The sequence below is a fragment of the Dicentrarchus labrax genome, unplaced genomic scaffold (genome assembly GCF_905237075.1).
Source record: "Dicentrarchus labrax unplaced genomic scaffold, dlabrax2021, whole genome shotgun sequence".
NCBI classification, from domain to species: domain Eukaryota; kingdom Metazoa; phylum Chordata; class Actinopteri; family Moronidae; genus Dicentrarchus; species Dicentrarchus labrax.
This window is the reverse complement of record NW_026136708.1, coordinates 8,509,420-8,531,742: the sequence shown is the minus strand read 5'-3', so window position 1 is coordinate 8,531,742 and position 22,323 is coordinate 8,509,420. Positions and strand designations below refer to the sequence as shown.

Here is a 22,323-nt window from a genome sequence, read left to right as displayed (position 1 = left end):
TGGGGAAAACAGTGCTTGCTTTTATCTAAGATGCAATTTGCATTAGCATCTCAGAAAGGATTAAATCTAATTTCATAATGAGCTCTGCGGGAAGATTTACACTTTGAGAGCTCAGAAAATCTGCGGGGAAGTGAGAATTCACCTACTGCTCACACAACATCTATTATCATGAAAATTACGTCTCAGTTGCTTGGACACAGTAACGAGAGCCACAGTAGACACACAATACAGGGAATACAAGCTGAATGAACAGAGTTAGTTGCTGAATTGAACATTACTTTAAAAAAAAATATGCTATGCACCAAAAGCCGATCACATCCCAGGTGTTGCTTTGGGTGAAGATTTAAATTTTCAGACAAGGTCTAAGAGAGGATGCTGTGTGATGAGGTTTTAGCAACCTTGGTAAATCTTTTCTGTGTTACTGTGGAGCTTACAACATCATGAATATTTGAAATGTTGGCAGAGCACGTTAAAGTAGGCTCATATCACTCCCCCAAAGCCCACTTAACTGAAGGTTGAATAAGATAGATCTTGAAAAACCAACAAACTGCCCGGCATTAAGAGAAAAAAGCAATGAGAATATCCATGTAATTGTTATTTATTATGAATGCATTCTGTCTGTCTATACATCTATTTATACATCTGTGCATATATGATATATATATTTTCTGGCTTGCAGTTATAATGATTTTAGCCACTCTCACTGCTTAATTTCAGAAGCTGTTTAGTTAGCGACTAGCTGGTGAACATAGCCATGCATTTTGGAGCCAGAGTCAGATATTTTTACATTTTTGGGGGTGTTTGCGGAGACCAAAACAGAGCTAAAATGGCTGGGATACAGGACTCACATTCATCAAAAACAACAACACCAAATAAACAAAATAATGTAGCTTTAAAAATTCAGAAATTAGTATTTTCTGAACAATTGGTTACCTCTCAGAGCTAGACCTACCAGGTGAAACGATTTGGAGCCAATTAGAAGTATAGCTTTGTGATTTCTTTTTCATTAAAATGAGTGTAAAATGATAGCTGGAATAATCAGTGGCCTTGGGTTTGAAGCTGCCCTGGCCAGCTGGAGTCTGTGTGTGTGGAGAACACATGTCCTCCATGTGTCTGTACGGGCCTCTGTGTGCTCAGTTTTCCTCCCACAGTCCAGACACATTCAGGTTAGGTGAAGTGGAAACAATAAATAGTTTGTAGGTGGTAATGTGGTTGTCTGTCTGTGTGTGTTAGCACTGTGATAGACTGGTGACCTGTTCAGGGTGGACCATTCCCTTTGTCAAATGCATACTGGAATAGGCTGCTGTTATAGGTGATGGAGGACTGGAAGGAAAGATGAACCTTTGTTTGTTACAGCAATGTGAGAATAGAAGTACAGTACATAAAGAATAAAGGCAAAAAATATTCCATATTGATCCTGCATATTTATTATATATATATATAAATATAGTTATTTTTCATTTTAAAAAGACAAATGCATTAAACCTGTGTAACAGACTTCTCTTAAGGTTTATAAAAACAGGCGAAAGCTCTAAAATCTCAGTGTTTGCTCATATTTTCAGAATTACCCTTTGGTGGTGGTGATACTTTTAAATCCAGAGTGAATGCATGCCAGGCATAAACAGCAGTGCGCGCTCAGTTTTTCGTTTTAAGCCAATAGCAAAAGAAGACAATTTAAAGGACAACTGGGTGAGCAGATGGCAGAGCCATTATTACCCTACATCTGAACCACAGTGCAAAATAGAAAAGCCAATGGTTACGCAGCGGCTGTTTCAAGCTTTGTTTGACCACTCGATTACTTTTTAAAGTGGGCACATCAGAAGGCAATGTTGGGTGAAAATAAGGGACACAACATGATGTGATGCAGCCAGAGAAACATTGTTTATCGGCCACGGATGATAGAAACATAAACATGGCTGGGTACCAGGTATAAAAACTCATTTTCAGTGTCCTATGGAGAGACCGTGTTTATGCTGCATGTCAACAAATTGAGATGCAAATCATTTATATCTTTTTAAAAAAATACATACATTATACATTTTTTATTGTCCTGTGTCACAAATATCAACTGTATGTTGGTTGTTTCTCCCTTCTCCATGTGCTGAAGTTGAAAAAGTGATTAGAATTCAGCTTCTATGGAAGTGAATATCCAGCCCTGTAAATCAAATCTGCTGGCTTATGAAGGAGAAGCAACAACAATTTTGAGAGCAATATGCAATATTCATTGTTCATAAATAATTAATTTGTTTGCTCACAACTCAGCCCAAAGTGATTGTGGCCCTTTTTCATTTGGGTGTATATCTATGGCAAACTCTGTCCTCCTGAATGGAGTGGCATTTGTATTTCATTCACACACACCACTTTACCCATACTTCATTGCTCTCTGCTATTGCCCCCGGCCCTACTATCGTTCCAGAAAGAGCTCTGATTCACAATGAGGCTTTCTCGCAGAGACAGGCACAGGATCTGCCGCAGATAAAGAAAATAATTACACTGTAATGGTATCTTTCTTACGAAACACCCAATTATCTGCATCTGTTTGTACGCTCACACAGGTACAAACAGTGATTACTGATGGCCTTTCCAATGGTAGAGGTTGAACTAGTGTGTAATTTAGCACCGATCCAAGGCCTGCCGAGATACAAACCAATAGTTTAAGTTTACTTTTGAATAAGGATTTCCTCTCTGTCACTCTTTACCTGCAATTTTAAGTGGAGTTAGTAATGCAATTTACTGTCTGCCGAGTGCAATGTGTACTGTGTAATGAATGTACCCAGAATGAGATCTGTTCTGAAGATTTATTTTCCTGCCCCAGTGCAACCAAGGACACGGAGGCTAACATGAGCTTCACTTTACCTTCTTTACAGAGAGATAATTACATTCTCAGACACTGAGCCAAGTAGTGCTGCATACTAAACTGGGAATCACATTTTCTATGCAGTCGAAGGGAAGGTTAAATTGGGAACCTGATTGTACTTGCTTAGATCATAGTATTTGTGATTAGCACAGCAGTGGAAATACACTGCAGTGTATTACTACCGCCATGAGAAAAACAAATCGGCTCAGTTTCTCTTTATAATGAGAATTTGTTTCTCTTTCAAGGTGTTTTTCTCATTACAAAACCATACTTATAAACAGATACTATAAAATATGTGTCTATATATCTTTCTTTTACCAATATTTTTAGTTTTTTCTTAAATTTGTTTTTGGGAAAGGTCTTTAGAAAAGTCTACATTCGAGTCATGACGTGTTATTAAACCACGATTCCGAAACCTCACACCTTTGTTCTTATAATGATGAATCCCATTGTCCTCATAAATTGGAAGCGTGTTCTTAATTAGCAAAAGGTAAATGCCCTGCCAGTCTGAATAAAATAGACACCAGACTCCCAACGTAAGAAAAACGTACAAACAAAAAACAATGGAGGTACTGCTGCAGGAAGTGAACAGAAAACAAGCTGTCCTATTTTACAGTGTCAGTAGTGGATATAAATTAACAACAACAAAAAGAAGATGCATTGGATCCTGAGCTGGACCAGTGCATCAGGCTCATTATTGGGGAGACAGCACTCTCGGGTGTACCATCAGTTGAGCATTTGGACACAGACATGGGCCCTGTGTCAGCGCTATCGTCTTCTAGGCCATCTCCTATCTCAGAAGCAGAAGGTAAGCTGTTTTTTTTCAGAATTAATACAATTTGACAGTACATTTTATCTAAAAGCTGTAACAGGTGGTCACTACAGTGGTTGTATTCTTTTATGAATTATTTACAGATGAAGGGCAACCGCCCTCTGAAGTGGAACCTGGCATCTTGTAGGCAGTACCTTCCTGCAGCAGTACCTCCATGCTTGCACCCATGTCCCATTCAACTGCCCCATGTCTGATCTCAGATGCGGTCCTGGAGAACCATGAGAAAATTGCCTCAACAGTGGCAACAAACTCTAAAGAAATTAATACAAATGAAAAAAAAATAAAGTTATGCACTGAAACTCTTTTTTGAGATTAATTGTAAGCTATAATCGCACAAGTCAAATTCATTTTCAATACATTTATTTACAAACGAGCAATTAATTGCTGTCGAACTTGGACAGCGAGTTTGTTGTCCGGTCCCAGTGGTTGGTCAGAACACATACCCTCTTGTTGTCGTGGCGGCTAGGGGAGAAAGTGGTATATCACGTTTCATGCCGATGCAAGACACTGCGGGCCATGATTATCCTACAAAAATAACAGGATGAAAACATGCCCAGAGATTATAAAATGCAAAAAACGATGATAGAATTTGTCAGAGGCAGTCTATATGCAAGAGTTCCTCAGCTGTTTTCTTTGAACACACCTTCTCCAGTTTGTAAAGCAGCTTGCCACCCGCTGTGTGCAAACACATCCAGCCTCCTTTTAAGATGCCAATGGTGAGCTTGATGGTGGAACGAGTACGTGCGTGCTGCTGATTGAAGGACACCACCTGGTGAGTCTGAGGGTTTGTGAGTGGTGGCCTTAACCAGAGGGCCAGTGAATATCCTTGATCTAAAATCCAAAAAAAGTCATTATAGGAATATAGGCTCACTGTTTCTGGAACTACTCAAAGATGCGTACTAATGGGGTGCACAGTAGCTCACCTGGTAGAGCACACGCCACATGTAGGCCTTACCACAGCGGCTCGGGTTTGATTCCAACCTGCATGTTGTCTCCGCTCTCTCTCTCTTCCCCCTTTCCTGTCTATCTTTACCAGTCCTGTCATAATAAAGGTGTAAAAAGCCTGTATGCGTACCAGTGCGTCTCCAGCAGCTCCTTGTTCAGGGTGCATACCCACAGAACTGATCTGTAAAATGTAGGAGTCGTGTGCACCTCCTGGGAAGCGGGGGACCACATTCAGAAGGTGGTTCTGGGGGTTTGCAGATGAGTTGTAGATTTATGGAGTGGTGTGCAGCCAATTGCATCGATGGTGTTGGGTACACCAGTAAATATAACAGAATCTTCTCTGGACTGCGACCTCTTCTGCTATATTGGGGAATTTTATGCATTGTGAACAGCTGATGTATTCCATCCACGACTTACTGTCGTGTGGGTGGGTTAATCTTTTTCTTGTTTAAACAACATATGGAAATTTCTTGGTATAACCATCTTATCTTGATGGGCATGTTGTAATAGAAGGAAAAATGAAACATATTTTTATGATTTCAATATTAATTTATAAAAAAAAGCAGCGAACACAATGGTTTATAACATACTATTATGTAGTTGTCTGCAAATATGAAGACATAAGTGTTTTATGCATGTTCTGAATGCATTTGTTAACACTTATAACACTAAAGGTGTGTAAAGTTGAATGATTGACAGTTGTAATCATTTAAAATATCTATATGTATTTAATTATATTGCTACTTATGTATATACATTACATTACATCTGCTGATGAAGGCCATGAGATGCTGCTTACAGCTCCCAAATGAAGTCTAGTGAACCAAACAAAAGCAAACAAAACCTGACCTTTAAGCTCCACGTGGCATGAATTTTGAACACATATTTAAACCTGCGAGTGATTTGCACATGTATATAAATAGTTTATGTTTTAAAACACTATCAGTTTGTTTTATATGGAATCATATATTGGCAAATATGATTACAGCACTGTTATGTTTTCAATTATTAACTGTGGTTAACAAATATATTATAAACTCTTTAAAAGGGCCTTATATTGGATACAACCACATTATAGTGTTAATAAACAATGTATCTATTGATTATAACTGCTAAACAGGGGGGGTTACTAAAATATATTCACATAATCAGAAGTAAATTACATAATGTTATCAAGAACTGCGCCGATGGTTGACAATGTGAAGAAAATCTGCAGCAGCATGTTTTCCTTTACAATTTCATCCATAGATCATCTTCACACTGTCCATTTATTTGATGCATTGCTTCATAACCTTTGAATGAAACAAATCTCAATTGCCTGTGTATGGTGTCGAGTGTCGGGCCATTTAATTGGTAAAGTAGGATCATGCAGCTTAATTAGCATGCCGTGTTAACTCTGCTGCTGTCTCACCAAAACAGCTGTGACAGAATCAATCTGAGTTGGGGCGAATCACTTGGGAGTGCAGCTGATCAATAGGCCAATAGGAAGTTGTCCTGTGTTGAAAGTAGACAGCTGCAGTATAGTTAAATTAAGACTTAAAAGAGAAAAAACATATATTTTTAATCATACTATAGACAGATGAATAAATTGATTTGTGGAGAGTTTAATCAGAGTGTAGTCGGGCGTCATAAAAACTCCTCTTAAAGCAAATTAAAGTGTTGAGGCCACGCTTGTGAGCCCGACACATTTCGTACAGTGGTGGCAGGTTTTCACAAAGCTTCAAACGTGCAGGTAACTTCACACCACTTCACTGAATTCATTGACAATTCAACCTCTGAGGAGACCAACCCTGATATCTCACCAGGGACCATCACAAAGGCCTGCGGTTTCTGGATTCTGACGGCATCTTGATACCAGCTGCCATGAACCGCTGCACCTCATTGTGAAATCTACCTCTTTTCACCCCAGTTATGTGTGTAAATACTGCCGACAGGCTTCCTGTTGCCTTGAATACTGAGTATGTCAAAGTGCCGCTACCCAGGGAAAACGGGGTTGTCTGAGGGAACATTTGTAGAATAAAAACTCGCGTCATGCCTGTCAGAACTGCCTTTTGTTTTTATAGTCAGGCTAAGGCCTGCCTCTCTGCATGAGATCTTACACTAGTCCATGTTAAAAGAGTGTGCTGAAGATGGTAATTTCTTCTACAGGCAGGGAACTAAAAACGTGGAATCTAAATAGATTCAGCTCTTTTCATGTGGAAGGGCATGCGAGAGCATTAAGAACAGATGCGGTCTAGATGCTATTAACATAAAAGAAAGAAAAGAATCAACAGAGAAAGTGTGCATTAACTCATCAGTGCCACACTTTTCATTGGAAGAAGGATTGCACTTAGCTTTTGCATCTTTTTAAACTGCAGCATGGAAAGTCACGATTTTCTTGTTGGAAGCATTTTTACCCACTGTCTCTTTCCTTCAAGCTGGTCTTGGATAAGCCACATGCAAGGCATTACCGCACTGTAAACAAATCACGACACGGGGAAACCAAATCATCTGCCCACTTTTTGAATTTCGGCCCTTCTAAAATCTTTCTGCCAGCTCGGAGGTGACCTATTTTCTAAGTGAAACATTCGTCAACAGTGGCACACTGGGGGATGCTTTGCCTGTGTCCTGGGAGTATGCGTACTGTAGCTAATATGCATGTGGGGTTGGCGGGAAGTCAGGCATGTGCAATTTTTTGAGTGACGACCAAAAATGTATATCTGTATATATCCGCCCAATGGGTGCTTGTACCCTGGATTTAGCAGATTTCCACAGCATGCTTAATGACTCTACTGGTTGTTCAAATGGAAAAGGTAATTGCAGTCTTTTGTATCCAAACGCTTGGGTGTGTGTAATTTCTATCACACAATTCCCTCAGGGTGTTGCCAAATGACATCTCTCCTGCTTGCCAGATAGAAGTATAAAGTAATCATTCAATTCAAATACACATTCAAAAAATGACGCTGGCAATTTTAATGAAGCAACAGTAACCGGACATAGCAGGAGTCGGTGGAATAGCTTCCACAGGTGGCCACTGGCTGTTACATGGCTTTTAAGGCAGCGAGATGGAAAAATACATGTTGTTCCGTTTGAGATTTGCTCATGTGTGATGCCAACCAGAGCAGAATATTGTACCAAAGCCATAACTCTCCTATGTTCTTTCTCAGACACTCCCAGATACACACTCCTCTCTCTGACCCGGGCCTTGTATTATACCTTTCTGTATGACATCATCTAGATGTGCTGTGTTTGACGACGGACACGAAGCCCACAGAGGCTTCCCCCAAATGCCAAATTGTCTCGTTTCATATCATATCCAACAGCTCGTGCACCGTAGGACTGAATACATTTAGTGAAATGTCATACAGCTCCAACTACAATAGTACTAAGGGCATATTACATTTATAAACCCCGTCATGATACTAGATGAAGATGCTGTACACACAATGAGCTCCATAATCGCATTCCCTCCAATGTCAGTGCAGTGTAGTAGCATCAGACATCTTGGATAAAGAAGGGATGCATTATATTCCAGCAGGGAAGGAGAAGATGGGGGGGGGGTAAGCTGAGAGCAGATTTATCCACAATAGGCAGATGGGGAGTTAGAATCTAAGCTTCCACGGTGGTCTCCTGCTCCGGTCCATATTGGATGGTTGACGCAAAGGTGCAGTAATGAACATAATGATGAGCAACAAACCGGTGGGAGGATGAACGACAACACACACTCAATGCTATATGACAAAATACACACATTTCTATACTTGTTGGGACATGACTTAAATTCATGTCCAAACTGTTGCCAAATATCCTTCAACCAGCAATTTTTTTTTTCAATTCAACCTTAAGTGAACACTCAATATTAAATGGCCTGTTGAACTGAGGTTTTTATTTATTTGTCTGGCAATGACGACCACTTTGCGTCCACTTGCAAAAAAATGCAGGCACACGGACACGCTGTATACTCTCACACTGACGGAGTGAAAAGACGAAGAGCAAGAGACAGTTAAACGTCCTGAATTAAAGAGACGATAAAATTATAGAGCTCTCCGCTTCACACACCTTGGGATAAAACAAAGCCAGTCATTGGCGGAAAATAAGATCTGAAACATTTAAAAAAAGGACTGTTGCTATCTTCCCTGCTCCACCACTCGGGCGTTCAAGGCCGCCACTAATGACAGTGTAAAAGGAATGGACAGAATGAATCATTTAGATTCTGAAATTAAATTTAGAATAGCCTATATCAAATATTAACTCCACTAAATTCATTTTGCTCTTCTGTTCCCGGGTCCTCGTCTAAGGATCAGATATTGACAGCTCAGCTGAGTAACAATGATGGAAACCTCATGAGGCAATGAAATACTCATGATGTCATCTTTATTTCCATTTTAAACAGTTAGCATGTGCAATCAAAGTTATAGCCTGGTCACAAACTGGGCATAACCCCCAATGACTGCATGATTATGGATTTGTTTAATGGAGTCCTGTAGATGGCGCCAAACCACCCACTGGTGCTCCAATAGTCACTTCCCCCACTGATCCCCAGCTGCCTATAAAGATGGGGCCCTCTAAGGACAGTGTCTCTGCTTCTGATAGTATTTCTTTTCTATTACAACTTGACATACGGATTTTAAAACTTGATTCAAAGGAAAATTCAGCACTTGGTAGAAGATAAATTACTTGTCAAGACAAGGTTACAGTTTTGAGGAGAAACTGATCGGATTCTGGACTCAGTCGAGCAGTCTACTTAAACTTGAGATACAAAATACCAGAAAACAATATAGATATGTCACTTTTTTTAGTGTATGGTGGATATAAATCACAACTACATTATTTGACATCACAAGGACACCTAATTTGGAGATGAATCAAAACCGTGTGCTTGATCCAGACTCAAACTGTGGCTCTTGACATTCCTCCCCATTTGTCCCAAAAGTATAACATTTGCTTCTGCACTGAGGTAAATATGCTAATTAAAACCATTTAATTTAAATGGTGTTGCTAGGAAACAGCTATAGTCCAACTTTTAGAAGTGTGCCAGCATTGATATTACCAAACACTTCAACAGGAAATACAATAAAGTGGAGCCATTTATATAATATAGTGTTTATATTGCTTTGAAATGGTCTGTCTGAGCATTAGTCAGCACTGCACTTTGAGGACAATGGTGAGGTGAAAGCTGTGGTCAGAACGGTTAGAATACACGTTTTTAATTGGGGTATTTCTAGTAATTAAATATGACAAAATTAAATATATTGAAATGGAATTCTCTCATTTCGCAGGAGCCCCCTGGAAACTGCCAGCAGGACCCCTGAGGGCACACTGGGACCCCATTTGGGAACCACTTAGCCGTACTTTTAAAAAACTTAAAAAGTTATGTATTGCTAAAAAGTTGCCAAAAACATGTAGGCCTGTGGCAGCAGCAGCAGCAGCAATGTGTGTGTATGTGTGGGTGTGTGGGTGTGCTTTGGGTGGATAACATAGACATCTCACTGTTTCAGGCCAAAGAAATCTGATGTAGCAGATGAATGCTACATGACAGACAGCATCTCATCCTGCCTGTCTGATAAAGGGAGCATGGTGGAACATGAGCAGACAGGAGTATAGACTGTGGCGTCGTGGTGTTGATTGCAAAGGTCTGTCAAAGCTGGATCTCCTGAATTCCAATGGTCCCATCTCCCCGCCTCTCTCTCCCCCCTCTCTCCCTCTCTCTCTCTCTCTCTCTCCCAGCATCCAGCAGCTGCGCCTCTCATGCCTTTCCTGACGCTGAGCGAAGCCTCCCATACAGATGAGCGCTGGAAGCCACGCACCTCTTGACGTAGCCACAGACCGGTTGCGGTGCCACTCGGTCTCCGTAGCACGTATTGCGCAACGTGACTGATGCTCAACTGGCTCCACGGCGGGCACATCCGGCTCCTACCGTCGCGTGAATTCATTAGAAAAAGTGGTCTCATAACGCTTGAGACAACAGCAGGCGATCGCCGAGGAGTTCTGGAGAAGCCATCCGCCAGCTCCTCACCCAACTGCACCCTCCCCTTGTCATTGCCACCGGGAGAGATGAGTCGAGCGCGCGGCGTCGGTGTGCAGTCGTGATGTGACTGTGTGAGCGCACGAGCCTCCGCGGCGGCAGTTTGACGACTTTACAGCCCCCCCCCCTCTCCCCCCGAGAAGGTTAAAAAAAACAGTGAGAATTTCACAGTGTGAGTGGGGTTTATTTTTTGTGTTTGTGTTTGTGTCTGAAGCAGAGGTGATGGCTCCGTTTGACAGCATGCAGTCAACGCAGCGGCAGCAGCAGCATCCGCGGAGCCAGCCCTGACCACAGCTGGATTTTGAGGAGCTATGTCCGCGGGTACCAAGCCTCCGTCTGCCTGTAGTCGACAGCTCCAGTGTCCCCCGTCGGTGCGGTGCCTCGGGGGTCTTTGCTAAAGTCCAGGGACACGCGGTACCAGTGGAGCGCACCCACCTGGAGTCGAGGAGAGGTTGTTTGTTATAAGGCCGGGGCTCTCTGCAGCCCACTCCTCGCGCCCGCCCGCTCGCCCGCCCGCTCCCCCTGCATCCTCCGCGCGGCGTCTCCGTGCCGCGAGCGTTTTTTCGCTACATGGCAACGGACATCAAAACCGTCACTACCTGACCGCCTGTTTGCCTGCTGCGGGTCCATACATACCTTTACAGCGAATACTGAGACTAAAATTGAATCGACTTGTGGATCGGAGCGGTGCTGTGTCTATGCACCTCAGTTACACCGCCCCGGAAAGGACTTCTTGCCATTGAGAGCTGGATATGCAGAGATTAACGTGAAAGGATGGATCTAATTATCTGTGTTTTGGGGCTTCTGGCGCTGATCGTGGAGGGCATCCGTTGCCAAGGAGTGTACGGTGAGTGTATGCAATTTGCTTCCTGTTGAAACCAAATGTGATCATGACCTTGTAAAACAGTGGTCGCACACAAATCGCCACTTATTCCCTTTTAGACGTACAGGGTACCGTGGAGAAAAAAAAAAGAAAAGAAAAAGAAAGCGTGTATGGGTGACAAACCAGGTCTGAATGTCATGTTTGAGTGAGAGGCTCCAAATGTTATCACCAACCCTGAGGTTATACAGCAAATCGCATGTGTAGCCAATCATGCACAGCCCCCCATTTCTCATCCAATCCATCACTCATGATGGTCGGTGAGCAGGCTAAATTTAGTATTGTGCAGTCATAGATTATTACAGTGGAACCTGCTAGAGTTGATCTTGGAGCCTGTCGCCTCTCAGACTGGTCACCTACATACATGTAATTTGTTCATTATGATTCAAAAGGTCGACGTGGCAAATGTCTTACATTAGGCCAAATGTATTTTTGAATGTCACCATAAGGACTGTAATGTGTGTGTCTGAGCAGTGGCATTTAATATACGCACAGTCATGAATTATTATCATGTGTGGTGGATCTATCTTCCTACCTCTCCCTTCTGTCTGTCTGGATCTCTCTCTGTCTCTCCCTCCCATGCACACACTCATACACTTAACAATGAGCACACATTTCTGTCTCTTACCCTGTCTGCTTGTGCAACCAGTGGCACAGATGATGTCTCATATGAATCGTCATCCTCGCAGCAGCGGCGGCAGCAGCGGCTGCAGCGACAGCAGCACTGTGGGGAAATAATGATTCATGTGCACTAACATTGGGACACAGAGGAAACCTTGAGGTGCACAGCCCTGACCTGTCGGCAGGGACAGCGGCTCTGACCAAAGCGGTTGTGCGGTGTGAATGTGAGGTCAAGTAGAGATGTGGGATGGTGTGTTTCAGAGGCCGTTGCCAAGCACTAAAAAAGATCTTTTGTCGCCAGGGTGTGTGCGTGTGCGTGTGTGTGTGTGTGTGTGTGTGCAGAGATGATGTAGCAATGAAAGGTTACTGTGAGCATGACAGGAACAGCCATGGTGCTGCACCTGACCAATGATGCGCCAAGATTTTATCTATTCTTTTGCTCTAGAGGGAGGAGGGTGAATAAGATAATAAATCACAGCACGTCAAGGCAGCTGTAGCATGACTGCTCATATATGTGCACAGTTGAGCTCATATTACCACATTCTCCCTCAAGCACCTGTTGCAGAGATATCGCTGTGTTACATACACTTACCAATTTTTTACCAAATCTTCCAACCTCTAAGCACTCTCCAGGCAGCGTAAGATTAGTACTAGGCGTTGTTGTTTGGAGTTCCTACAGTTATGCGTGAAGCCTGAGGGCATCACCTCTCATCAAACATTGATGTATAAAGAAATCACTGTCAATATCCTTATCTAGTAAATTGGTCTCTCCAAGATGCTCACATATTCAGAGGAGACGGGCATGACGCTAACCATCAGAACCGATCATATGAATGTCAGATCAAAGCTACGGATTCTTGGTGTGAGCAAGCTGTCCCTGCTACAGCCTGTGTGTGCAGATGAAGATGCAAGCTCATTAGAAGGAATCATATCCCATAATGCTCGACGTGGTGTTTCCATTGTGGTGTGTGTGGACTAGAAGGCTTATAGCAGTGGCGGCGGCGGCAGAAGAGACAGGGCGATGTAGCAGATGGAATTGTTTGTGGATTTATCTGTCTTGTGTTTGTGCTTGTATGTTGTGCAGTCTGAAAATTCCCTTGAGCACATCCCCCCCCCACACACACACCACTACGGTGTTTTACCTGTTCTACAATAAGTGTGTAATATGTCCTGCTTTCTTGCTCCAGAACAGGAGAAAAGGCTTATATAAATAGATAGATATAATAGAGAATAATAGAGGTAGACGTTTATGCACTCAAACTTGTATATCACATAACTTTAAGTCGTGAGGAGCCACTGGCCTGCATACGCCTCATGTTTAAAGCATACTGCACATCTCAAGGGAGTTGGTCTGAATGAAGATGTACTGGCGAGATTCAAAAGTCAACATTTATCATTGATAGTGTCAAAACATTAGCATGCACTTTGTGTTTCCTCCCGTTGTATGCACCAAAGGTTTTGACACGTGAAGGAGTGTGTGTGGGTTTTATAGAGGACAAGGCCTGAATTCTTTGCTCTGGTCTTATCTATCATGTATCGTATTTTTTTTTTTTATCGCTGGATTCCATCATCTTTTGTGTTGCGTCCGAAGCATCGGCTAGCACTTTCCTTCCCAGATTTCCAAATTGACCAAAGAGCAGATTAATGGGACGGTTTGCGAAAATGAGACTTTCGACGATTATTTTCATCCCCGAGCATCGGTGTACGTCATCGGCGCCGACTAAATGGTAGAATCATGATGTAGTAATGAAGAAATCACATACTAGTGCGTTAAGTGGTGCTGCCAGAGTCATTAAAGAGGATTGATGAAGGCTAGTCATCCCTCCATGACTCCAGGCCACAGAGGGAAAAAAGGAGACACCACTAAAGTACGACATCTGCTCCACTCTTTCTCTGTCCTGCTCTCCTTATCTTTTCCTCTTCTTTTTTCCCCCCTCTTCCCCTTCCCTTGGAGTGTGTCTCTCTTTTCTCGTTGGTTTTACCCCACACACACACCCTTCTCCAGGAGATTGCTCTATTATCTCGACCTCTGCTCATCTCCGTGTTGCTCTCCACAGCTCCAATAGGCCAGCAGCTGCTCTTCCATACCGGCAAATGGACCTAGAAGCTACAAACCTGCTAAATATTCTCATTGGCATTTACATTGCTAAAAACTAAACTGCACTAATAGAACATGACTCTTACAATGGCATGGAAGTGTTTTTCTGCATGTTACTTTATCTGGAGATGTACCGCCTTCAGTATGTTCTCTTTGCATCAAAGTCACTCAGCGACAACCTCCATGGGATGTGCAGATGTTCCTGATCTCGTTTTGTGTTGTGCTACTGAAGAGAAAAAGTTCCCTACTGCTTTTTCTCCCATCCCACTTCTCCCTCTCTCTCTCTCTTTCTGTCTCTCGCTCCCTCTCGTTTGCATTGAAGTCCAACCAATTGCTGGAGTTTCTTTTCATGAGCCCCGGTTCAGACGCTTTGGCTTCTAAGCTATGCAAATGCATTCTGCCAGTGAAACTAAAGCCGTCTTTGTTGGTTCTCAGAGGCCTCCTCCACAGAGTCCTTCATCATTCCCTTGGATCGGGACCCTCACATTTCCCACCGTAATGAGACCACGGATAACTCTATCTCTTCGGCTGCCCTCCCACTCACAGTCCCTATACCCATGCCTGTCTCTCTCCTCCACCTGTCTCTCCCTCCATTACCCTCGGGGGAACAGAACAGCGGATGGACGTCTACAGTATATGTGCTTCAATCAGAGGCAAATGAGGATATACAGCTGGGTACAGCACAGAGGAAGTAATTCGTTGCAGTAGAACAGCGTGAGGTGCGCGTTGGGGATTACTATGTACCCCTGGGTGGGGCTTCAGATAGCACCAACTTAATCATACTGAATGTCAGTTCTCTTTGGGCCGAGTCCTCTGAGACTGGCAGTGAATATACACTGCAGAGACAATGTTTGAACTTAAACTGAAGCACTCCTGCTGTGCTCACTGTTCAACAGATAATCTTTTACAGTGTTATATTAATACTCCAATACAGTGTGATTAAGGTGAAACAGCTGTTCAGAGTGTGGTGAATTTTGAAAACCACACGTCCGATTCTCTCCAAGTTCAAATTGAAGGGGTACTCCACCTATTTAGTATGGCCCATCCATAAGTTATGGGGACTTGTGAGAGACATATTTAAGAAAAATTGCAAAACTTGAAGCAACAGAGGCCTGGATATCCTGACTTTTAGTCCCTAGATTGGCTCTAGATTCAAAAACCACTGGGTCCTACATTTCCCACAGTTTAACCAAGAGCATCATTTCATTTGACCCTCCCTGTCTGTTGAAAGCCCATGTCTTTCAAATGTAATGCTCCCAGTTTTAATTGGAGGCTCTCTGTTATAAATTTGTAATCTCAAAGTCAAAGCCAAGATTATCCCGATGACATCACTGTGACACCATCAGGGTTATTTTCTCACACTTTAGGAAGCTCCTCCGCAGAAGTAATTACAGAAACTTTTTTCACACGCTGAGTCATACTTTTACTCATATATGCAAAATCAGTGAAGTGCCCCTTTAATTGTATCTGCGTGACTTCCTGTTTAGCTGTGAATCCGAGAGGTCACGTTGCCTGTGTTTAATGCGGTCTGTGTGTGTGTTGCGGGGTGACACTCTCCACTGGAAGGATGCCACTCTCAGTTTTGCCCTTTCTCTGCCCCCCTTTAGCTATTTTGAAAGATGTAGCTCTGTGTAGTTTGGCAGTATAGGCAAAATGGAAAATGGAGCTGTGAACTTCATGGTTGTAGTGAGGATTTTAACAGCATTGTCAACTACTGCAATGTCCTCAGCACAGAAAATAAGCAGTTCCGTTCCTTTTTTCTTATGCATAGTTCAAAGCAAAGATGAATGGAACATATTTGTCGGTGTGGATGTTCACAGACTGTAATATTTTTCTTGATGATTTGTGTTCAAAACTAAAAAAGTGTAATGTAGCTTTGGCTACTTTGCACACATCATGAGCAGCTGTAATACTTTCTTCCTTCTACTGTGAGGATTTGGATGAGTTCAGGAACACAATTTACCTCTGGATCATTCAAGGCCAAATCCCCACCGCGGACCAAAGAAGCTTATTGTAACCTGGCTTGCTGCTTCAGCTGTTAAGCCCACATCCCCAAACCCTGAGCTACTTGTCCTGCTCTGTCCTGTGCAGAGGACAGAAAGCTGCTGCTAATGATCTTGTAGTCATTCATTCATTAAGTCCTGTTCTGGTGCATGAGTAGACCAGCCTTGTGCCGCGGTTTATTTAGAATCAGAAGTAATTCTGCACTTATAATGAAGTCTGGTGTGGCCTCTAACCTGCAGAAAAAAGGCTCGTACTTAACCAGAACTGATATTTTTTTTCCATTTGTCTCCTGACATTCTGATGAAGTGGCTGTTTGTCATCTGGATCATTAAAAACAAGATTTAAATCTTAAATGTCCTTGGTCCTCCTAATATTACCTTATACAGCATCAAGGCTTTTATCTGTAGTGTTTTTTCATGCCATGTAATATTGTTCATTTCCTCATGTTGACTGACACATGGACCGACTCCAATAAATTAAAGCTACAATATCTTGCTTTAAGAAGCCAAAGTGGTCAGTTTTGACTCGTGGCAGATGTAGATTCTTGGGATAAGACTCCCATTGGCATTGCATTGTGCTTCCTTCCGATATCTCTTGCCATTTTTTAAAATACAGAATGCCTAATGTTTTTCCTGAAGATGGTTAAGACTAAGTTTGACCAGAATTAATAATTTATTGCTCATTATGCTTGAAAGATAAAATGTTAGTAAGAATAGCGTCCAATTAGCCAAGGGGTTTAGGCAGTGTCACTGGTTCAAGTCCAGCCACGAACCTGTGTAGCATTCATCATCCCCCATATCTCTGCCCTTCTGTCATTTCCTGGTTGCGCTATGCTTCATAGTAATCCTAATTATTTTTAAAAAAAGCCTTGAAAATATGTTCAAAAAAATCAGCTGCTCACTGTAATTCACAGCCACAACATTAGCATAACAGCACGTTCCCCATAGTCAACAGGTGATGATTTACATCCACTGAGAGTTTAATCTGACTGAATCTGATTTAATGAAAACACTGAATCTTATTTTTCAAATTAGTTTCAGTTTCCACTTTGGAGGTGATAAAACGAATAATAATTCATCATATTTTATAAAGTGGTCAAATTAAATGTGTATGTGTAATATTAAGTCCCTCGCACACCCGTAGTCCACCATCACAGGTGGTTCCACTTATGTTCCATAATTAGACCTTTTCCCAGGACAGGCGAGCTGAGTTTGATTGACATCTTCCTCACTCTTTAGTTGATTGTGTTGTACCCTTGGGATGGGGGCAACTTACCCTGTTATGCTTCTTATTAGTGCATAAAGTTTGGTGATTTTATGTAACTCCCAGCTCCACCCAGTGCACCTGCTGAGGTCTTATTAGCCAGAGTAATTGAAAACAGCTGCTTGGCTGTGCACAGCCTTTTATTTGCAAAGTAACTAGAAGCTACAGCACAGATAAATGTAGTGGAGTAAAAAGAAGAATAGAGCAGCATAAAATGAAAATATTTGACTCCAAGTACCTCAAAACTTGATTTAAGGTACTCGATTATATTCTGTCACTAAATGAATGCACCTTCATGTGGTTGACCACAAACATAAATTGCCCGGGAGAAAGACCTGACTGGAGCTGGAAGAAAAAGGGTTAAACTTTTACCTTACCCTTATAGCGCCACCACGTGTCCGATCAGTGCAAATTTTCTAGAACGAATGTCTGGGGGGATTAGAAACCTACCCACTTTAGCGGTTGCTCCAAGACAGTTTCTGAGGTAAATTAGAATTGTAATGAAAACAATAGAGTATAAACCTCATAGGCTTAAGCATGATCCCCCCCATATGTGCCAGAGCTCAGCTTTGTGTTGCAGTTTTAGAGTTTTACATTTTCTGTTCAGTTTAAACCCATTTACTCTCCATTAAGTTAAATATTCATTAATATATATATATTTTTTTTTTTCTTTTTGCTGAAATGCCACTTGCTGGATGTTACACACATCCATGCTTCCATAATGCAGTCATGCCTCTTACAGGAGTTACAGTTTTGCAGCTCATAAATACTGTACTGTATCTACTGTATGTGAATGGATAAACAAGATGTAGAGCGCAAGGCATGCAGCCATACATGCTGAATGCTGATAAGAGCAAACCAAAATCCTTTCAACCCTGTATATAATTTGTGCACAAAGAGAAGAAACAGGTACATTTATGCTTGTGGAGAGGCTTATGTCCCTTTAGCTGGTTTATAGAAAATGTAATGAAATGTTAATTAATGTATTCATTTTGTAAATTGACATACATTTTTATCAGTTATTAACATTAGGTTTTATTAACTAATCCATGAATACATTGCATTAGATCTTGATGAGTCATACATCACATTTGCATTAAAACATATCAATTGCATACCCACATAAACTGTTACAGATTTTTTTTTTTAATGAAAAGCGGGATTAGCAGCTAAAATGGATCCTTTTTAGAGTCTGTAGTTTCTGTACCTCAAGTTATCATTTCCATGATTGGCATCACTTCAAATCACAGAGAATTATACATGCTAGCCAGCTTCAAAGTGACGCAAATGATGAAAAGGGCTCATTGAATATGAATGTCTCCTCCCGTCTTCCCTTACACACTTCAGTCAATTGAATTGTCTTTGTTAAGCCAAACTGGCAGGACCCGCATTTACACACATAAAGTACAAATCACTCTGCAATCCCAATAGGTATCTGGCAAGAGCAACAGGGCGCCTTTTAGCAGCACCGTGGAGGAAATAAAGCAAAAAAAAGCAAGCCAGGAGAGGATTGGTGCGTTGTGGCACCCACAAGAGGCTAATGCCAACCTTCAACTATGTCACTTCAGCCCACACAGGCATCCTAAGTGCTGCTCCTGTGAAGTGATGTCTGTTGTCATGGTGACAGTATGTGAGCCTGGCATTGCACATCCTCTGACTTCCCTGTTGCCTCCCTCTCCTCACTCCTCCCCTGCCTTTCTCGCTGCCTACCCACTCGCTCATTCTCTCCTTCCCCTCACATGCCAGGAAATCAATCGCTGAAACAAATGTGAAGTGATTGCAGAAACGCGAGCTCCTCGCAGCAGCCTTACAATTGTGCACAAGAGCAGATGAGATTGCTGTTGGGGGGGGGGTTGGATTGTGTAGGGTGTTGTAGGTTCTGTGTGTGGGGGGGCTGAATTTGTGTCTTCAAAAATAACCACCATTTCATTGCTGCGAGGCAACTATAGGAAGGGGCCTACTTACTGATGCTTAAGCTTCTCTGACAAGCAGGAACAGTGGCGAAGTAAACCTTATTACATTAAAAGTGTTGACAATGACGCCTTCAGTAGTCTCTGGCTTCAAAACCAACACCAAACAGCCAGACAGCATGGAAGCCGTACACAGCGATGCCCCTGCATAAGACTGCCATCATAACCATACCTCCCCACTCCGCCCACCCACGCAAATGGCACAAAAGAACCCCCCACAGATATCCATTTTTCCCTCTTCTTTCAAATCTAGTCATTCCCCTACTGGCAAAAGGAGACTGTGGAGTTGTGCCGTGGTTCTGCAGAGGCACTGTGAAATTTCAACACAGATGAACATGCAGTTTGTGTGTGTGTGTGTGTTTGTGTGTAGGGGGTTGGGGGGGGGCTGGAGCATGTGTGCTCTTTTTCTGTGTGCGTGTGTGCTTTTTCATCTATCTAGGGCAATACTTTGCTGAGATATTAATTTAGCAATGTGATTTATCACCACGTTCACACATCAGCCCGTCTGAGCGAGTCTCATCATGGATGCTGAACGTGCCTTGAAGTGCCTGCGAACATGCGATGCAGTCATTATGTGCGCTTTTACACTTACTAAACCTCCTACCTCTTTTAAAGGGATATCTAACTGTCTGTTGAACCTTTTTTTGTATTATTTGGCTTTATGTGTATCCCTCAATAGTCTCTAAAAACCTTATTCTTCTAACAGAAATTCACAATGTAATAGCTAATCTCTTTAGCGTCATGCTCCCTTCATCTCTCTGCCAGACACAGTATATCCCAGAGGCTGTTATACCCATGGGGATAACCTCAAGCCGTGTACTGTCAGTTAATGGCTTCCTATGGCAAAGCAAGCAGAGTTATCTGGAGTAGGCAAAGCACTTCTCTACTGAGATTTCACTAAGTGGAGAAAAAAATCTAAGAGCGAGATTTAATGCAGATGTTGGAGTTCTCGCCCAGTTCTGATTGTCTGCCTTCTTGTCTTTATTCAGGCTGTTGCAGCAGAAGCTTTGCACTTCATAGTCCTTTTACCTGGAGTTATATTTGTACAATATTACTGTATAGGAATTACTTCCTATACAGCTACTGAGAGCAATACACTGATAACAGTTAAATAAGTCCAGAATCTGTGAAAAGCGATTTAACTCTTCAGTTATTAGCAATCTAATCTGGCTCATGACCCAGTCTATACGTATCTGCACAGCATGAGGTGTGCTTCCTTCTGGAGAGCTTCTCCCTTGCCACAAACGGCGGAAGAATCTGCCCACGCTTTTGTGGCTTCAGTGAAATTCTCAGTTGATTTGGTTTGCTCTCCCCTGGCCTCAACAAAGGTGCACATCAACCGTTCATGGCATAGGTCTTTTTCTTTGAGCTGATGTTTTTTATTGTAATAGGCAAATCAAATCATTATAGTTACATACTGACAGTAACACGAGCTTCACCAAATTAAAACTTTGCATATTAAACACAAGTCAAATAGTGGGTTATTTCAAAATTGCTGTTGCATGGTGAAATTGTATTATATGCAGCATGAGTTCTGGTTGGAAATCTGATGCTTTTCCCTAATGAATTTTCAGTTGATCATATCTTGTCATTCTGTGTGTGATGCTGTTAGTTAATGCAAGTTAAGGCAATTTTTACCAGAGCAAGAAAAACTGTGATCATGATATGGATAAGATGCACAGTCTTTTGCAATGTGCTCAAAAGAGACACACACTTTGAATCCTTTTTACTCGCCTTTCATGTCATTTAGATGTGTTTCATCTGAAGATGATTGAACCCTGAAGGAGGCCTCCTCAAATGCCACATTCACAGCTCGAGCTGACCTCCTGCCCCTTTTCATTATTTCTACTTCCCCCCATTTCCCTCCATTTTATTTCCCTGTGCCCTTACATTGGCTTTTTCCTTTGCACGCAATATTATTACTCCTTTGGTTCGGGGTGTGCACCAAATGCCTCAAAGAGTGGCGTCATCTCTTAGCAGTTAAGACATCTTAATAATAAGGAATGGGCTGGTTTGACCTCTCCAGTGGCCCTTCATTGGCGTGATTACCTTGAGAAGGTTGCTAAAATACATCTTGAAGCAGAGTTTATATTCATCTGCTCTTGAATTTTAAGCAAAGGTCTCTGAGCTAAGCAGAAAAGCTTTCCTGAACAGTAAGTTTTTCTTGAGCTAACTAGCCATGGATTTTATCCTCCAAGCTCAGTTGGGGGTAAGGTTGATTGTGTGAAATTGCTGGTCAATAGTCAATCTATAGTTGATTGCTTGGAGACTGCTGTGCCAGTCCTTGGGATCTACAGAGCACCAGTATTCACTCACTGAATTCATATGTTGCTTATATAATTTAAGGCTGGATTCGGGACTCAAACAAGAAAGAAAATATACCATAAAACATATAAAAACGCTGACCAAAATTAATTTAGATACCCACCTTTAAGTTTGAATTGGTTATATTGTAGGTGTATTAACCAAATGTGGAGCCATTTCCCCTCTAGTGGCATAGGTGATTTAACACTACACAGATATCGGAGATTTATCAGCTTCAATAAGGGAGAAGTGGTGCTCAAGGCCATTCCATCACGTTATTAAAAGAAATGACGAATCTTGTATAATTAAAAATGTACCACAAAATCGATTTCATAGTAATGTCTGGTGAAGTATGATTTCCCATTGGCCTACGGGTCCCTGGTTTAAGGAAAGAGGAAATATTAAAGTTATTAACCTGTGTAGGTAGAAGTGGAAAAAAAAGAAAAAGTTTGAATGCATTAATTCCAGGATGTTGTGTTTTAAATGAGTTTGGTTTGATGGGTCTACGTGTTTGCTGTGCAGATGTGGGACCATGCAGTTATTAA

The 22,323-nt window shown here is 42.0% G+C and overlaps 1 protein-coding gene across 3 annotated transcripts in view; it reads left to right on the top strand.

The window, feature by feature from the left end:
- Positions 1–10,358: 10,358 nt before the first annotated feature.
- LOC127367824 (MAM domain-containing glycosylphosphatidylinositol anchor protein 2-like) overlaps positions 10,359–22,323 on the top strand; it is a 165,226-nt gene continuing 153,261 nt past the window's right edge. For 2 of the 3 annotated variants that reach the window (XM_051407966.1, XM_051407965.1), the window contains exon 1: positions 10,360–11,485. In XM_051407966.1, the coding sequence (XP_051263926.1) occupies positions 11,413–11,485 (73 nt within the window). In that variant the 5' untranslated portion in view covers positions 10,360–11,412. Of the gene's footprint in view, positions 11,486–22,323 lie in introns of all 3 variants that reach the window. The other variant, XM_051407964.1, reaches the window with a different exon arrangement.